Consider the following 4332-nt stretch of genomic DNA (forward strand, 5'->3'; position numbering starts at 1 on the left):
GTTACTCCCGCCGTGTTAGTCTAGTCCTATATAATAAGTAATATCAACTTATTAGGACATCACGCAAGAGCAGATTGGAAATTGACTATTGTGTAAACCATAGAATTCGTAAGTATCAGTCATGTGAATTTTCTTGTTTTTTTAAAACTTGACCGTTTGTAAAATTTTGAAAAAGAAACACGTTTTTTTTTCAGGAAAAAAAGGATAAATAAATTCAGCATAAATACCAGGATTAAAATTGTGTATGCCAGACGCGCGTTTCGTCTACAAAAGACTCATCAGTGATCCTCGAATAACAAGTCTTTTACCGATAGAAACACCACAGACATTGAAAAATTAGAAAAGCATAAAAAAACACCATAAACTAGAAGAGCAAGAACAAACAAAATCCCTTAAAACAAACCAAGGGGTTTTATAATGCTATAGACTTCTGGTATAATTTCTAAAATATTTTTCGGAATTTTGGGTCCTCAATGCTCATCAACCTTATGCTTTACTTTGCCTTTTATTCTTTTTTTAATTCATGCGTCACTGATGAGTCTTTTGTTGACACAACGTGCGTCTAGCGTATAGAACTTGTATCTTTGTATCTATTGTGAGTTTATTCAGTGACCTATTTTCCTCCCCTGTCGTGTGCATTTAGCCATTTTCTTGTCTTGTTTTTAATCATATTTCATTCTGATTTACGTTGTCTGAAATTCTTCTCCTCCAGGAAAGCAGCAACTATTGCTGTACATCAAATATTACCCTGAAATAGATTACTGTTAAGGTTTTAAACAATTAAAACGTTATCTTCATTAACATACATAAAAATACACTTGTAGCTCTCATAAATCTGAAACCACACCTACCAAAAGATACTTCCCATAGACAGTAGACATTACCTCTAGTTGGACGTAGACAGCCACAACAACCTCGAAAAACATCTTTTTTTCTGTAGTTTAAAAGTTCAACAAAAATGGTAATCAATTCGAAGCACACATAAACTGCTCAAATATGTACACCTACATAATTATTTAGTTCAAAGTATGCGTTTAACAGTCAGATAGGTAAGAAATGTTGTCACAAATAGATTTTTTATTGTTGTCTTGACATATTCTTTCATTTTTCAACAACAAAAAATGAAAATCTGACAGGAATGATTTATAATCATTTCGTTGACATGAAAACAATGAATCAAGGCAAACCAAAATAATTTAGTGTGGTTAGGACAGGTTTTAATTATGTTTATATGTATTTCCATATTTAACTCATCTATCTAACAATACACACGGTTAATAATGACAGAGCAATGCAACAAATAATTTATAGATGAAAACGCTTTGAAATCAAATGTAAAAAGAAAAAGACGGTGTCCTGTCTTTTCTTTTTTTTTAGTATTACTGTTATTTTTGTCCCTATTACACATATATAAGTCTTCTATTAGGGGTACATGTAGCAAAATGGTGACGCTTGTACCTTAACACTACTTCAGAAGAACCAAAGTCGCAGCTTTTGCCAAGCCATTTGAACTTCATCCTTCTCAACTGGCCATTGAATAAGTAGAACATCTTTCCAAATGATAGAAAATTCTACGGGAATGTTATCCAAAGCGATATCTCTTGTAATAACAACAATCTTCTGCAGATTTTTTGAAAACTTCTCATACTTTGCACGCTCGATTTCAAAACGACTCCATTCATTTTCGATTATAGATGGCGAGACTACAAATATAATGTGTCTGCATCTGTTAATGGATGTAGCTCTTTCCGTCGCAATCGATTCGCCTACAATGAAATCTCTGTCTTCGATACAGATTTTAAATCCCCATTCGTTTTCTATTTTTTCTTGTAATTCTTTTACAAAACAAACACAGTCATCGGAATATGACACATAAACGTCATAATCAAATGTAAGCTCAAGACCTTTCTCTGCAAACCTCCGGAAATTTCGGAAGAAAAAGAAAATTATTCTCCACCTAAAATTGTACAATAGAGTAATACAAATCAAACTTGATAAAACAGAAACCAATAATGAAATGCCTAATCTGATCCATAAGATAGGATCACAGTCAACGAAATAATGGTGAAAGTCTTCAGTGACATTTCTTGTATAGTTGATATTATTACTATAAGCAACCCAACACGAGTAGTTACCATTGTTATCTAGCTTAACTTTAGTTTTCAGAATCCAACGCAGAAAGGCGGTTGTTCCACACGAACAAATCAATGGATTACCACTGAGATATAATTTAAAAGTTCCAAGTTTTTTATGCTGGTTATCAATCCAATCGAGTGTTTTCTTTCGAACTGTTGTTAATTGATTGTGCGACAAATCGAGTTCTGCGATGTTTTCCAACTTTGTAACAAACTTTGGAACATTATCCAGCAAATTATGAGATAGATTAAGCTGTTTAAGGTTGCGGAGCTGTCCAAGAGTTTTTATTTTCCAGATATAGTTATGTGATATATCCAAATTCATTATATTTGGACAAAATCTAAATGGTGTAGTATTAGTTTGTAAAACATTGTACAGTTTTGTCTCTTTCAGGATAAGAGTTTTTAGGTGGATTAAAAGTGGAACTTTCCCCACTCCAATTGTTATATCTGATCTTATTCCTGACAAATCTAAATGTTCCAAACTATTAAATCCCTCAATAGTCATAATTGGAAAGATGTCTGTTTCAAAGTAAGATAATTCAAGGTGACGAAGGGAACTGTTAGTGAATTTAATTTCCTTGAAAGAATTTGAAGCCATAAGATGAGTTATTCTCACAAACCAAATTTTTTTATTTGGTAATGTTACTGTGATAGGAATTATCTTTTTTGTCCATTTGCTTTGAACTTGTTCAACTCGTGTATGGTTATTGTTTGTAATTACGTCAAGAAAAATTGGATTCTTGAATCTAAGTGGAAGATAAGAAAAATCAAATATTTCTACGTTAGTCATCCTACTAACAAGAATGAAGAAATCGAGCGCCCAATTATCTAAACTAAAACTATTGGCCGACAACATCACATTTTCAAAGCACTCTGGATGTTGAAACACAACTAATGATCTGTTTCTAACTAATATGATATCATTGTCAGATAAGTCTAAAGATTTTATACAGATAGTCGATATATACTTCATCAACTCTGGTGTAAGAATAACCGAATCTAGACCGTATTTAAAATTGGCATAAGTTATCCCACGAAAAAGAATTGTTTCCATTGATTTATTCTGAAACGGATGTAAAAGTCGGAGAGCCTGTGTTAAGTGAATATTGCTGTTAGTGAGATTAAGTACTGTTAGTTGTGGAAATGGAATCAGAACACCAACTTCAACAACGACAAAATCTTTACAAGTTGTCATGTGGAATTCCTTTATGTGTCCCGGCATTTCTGAAAACGTTTCATTGTTTAAAAAATTAACGTGACAATAGTCAAATCTCAACTTTTGTAAATTGTGCAGTTCCTTGAATTGCTGCCCGAACGTTGCGTTAAACACAAGATCAATTGACAGTTCACGCAAGTTACAGATTTCACCAACAGGAATTCTATACGGGTTGTATTCTGGTGTTTTCATATTTCTACTTATGTCTAAAACTGATAAATTCTTTAAAGACTCAAACACTTCAGTGGGATACGAATCGGTTACATTAAGATAATTGTTAGACATAGACAAATATTTCAATAATGATAAGCCGTTGAAAGCCTTTTCATGCAACAGTCTTATAACATTATTATCAAGCATTAGATGTTCTAGGTACTTATATCTAAGAAATACGTTGGCATCCAGTCGGTTCAGTCTATTAAAACTTAAATCCAAGTTCTTTATATCAGGTGGTAAATTGATCGGAACAGATGTTAATCCTTGGTCTTTACACTGAGCCTCCTTATGTCCTAACATATCTAATGTGATACTGCATTTTGAAAACACAGTGTTACATAAATAAACATTTATAATGCACAAAACTATGAGGGTACGCATACTGCCAGTGTTAGTCAACGTTGTTAAAAACTTTAAAAACAAAGTGCTTCCTGCTATAATCAACAAGTACTCATGTTACTATAGTTAGATATAAACAGTGTCTCATTTAATCAATCACGCAAGTATCACTATATAAATCCTTGACCACGTGAAGAACATTTGGAAGTGTTTTATGACCTGTTAATAAAATATGGTGTATCATTTCAGAATGATTTACTTATATACTTTCACGGATCACAGCTAAATGAATTTTATAAAAACCCAACTTATAAATGAACGATTGAAATTTAAACACTTCAACTATACCTATTAAGCAAACAGTAATAGTAAACGAACGTTATTTTTAGATCACGATGTTTAAATTTCTCGCGGTAATCTTCA

The 4332-nt window shown here is 32.5% G+C and overlaps 1 protein-coding gene across 1 annotated transcript; it reads right to left on the reverse strand.

Annotated features, from left to right (window-relative positions):
• Positions 1–1130: 1130 nt before the first annotated feature.
• On the reverse strand, positions 1131–3988 carry LOC127734120 (toll-like receptor 4). Its single transcript, XM_052243792.1, has one exon. It carries the CDS (start codon positions 3949–3951, stop codon positions 1471–1473), a length of 2481 nt encoding a protein of 826 aa, XP_052099752.1. The 5' UTR covers positions 3952–3988; the 3' UTR covers positions 1131–1470.
• Between the last annotated feature and the right edge of the window lie 344 nt (positions 3989–4332).

The sequence above is a fragment of the Mytilus californianus genome, unplaced genomic scaffold (genome assembly GCF_021869535.1).
Source record: "Mytilus californianus isolate M0D057914Y unplaced genomic scaffold, xbMytCali1.0.p SCAF_3, whole genome shotgun sequence".
NCBI lineage: Eukaryota > Metazoa > Mollusca > Bivalvia > Mytilida > Mytilidae > Mytilus > Mytilus californianus.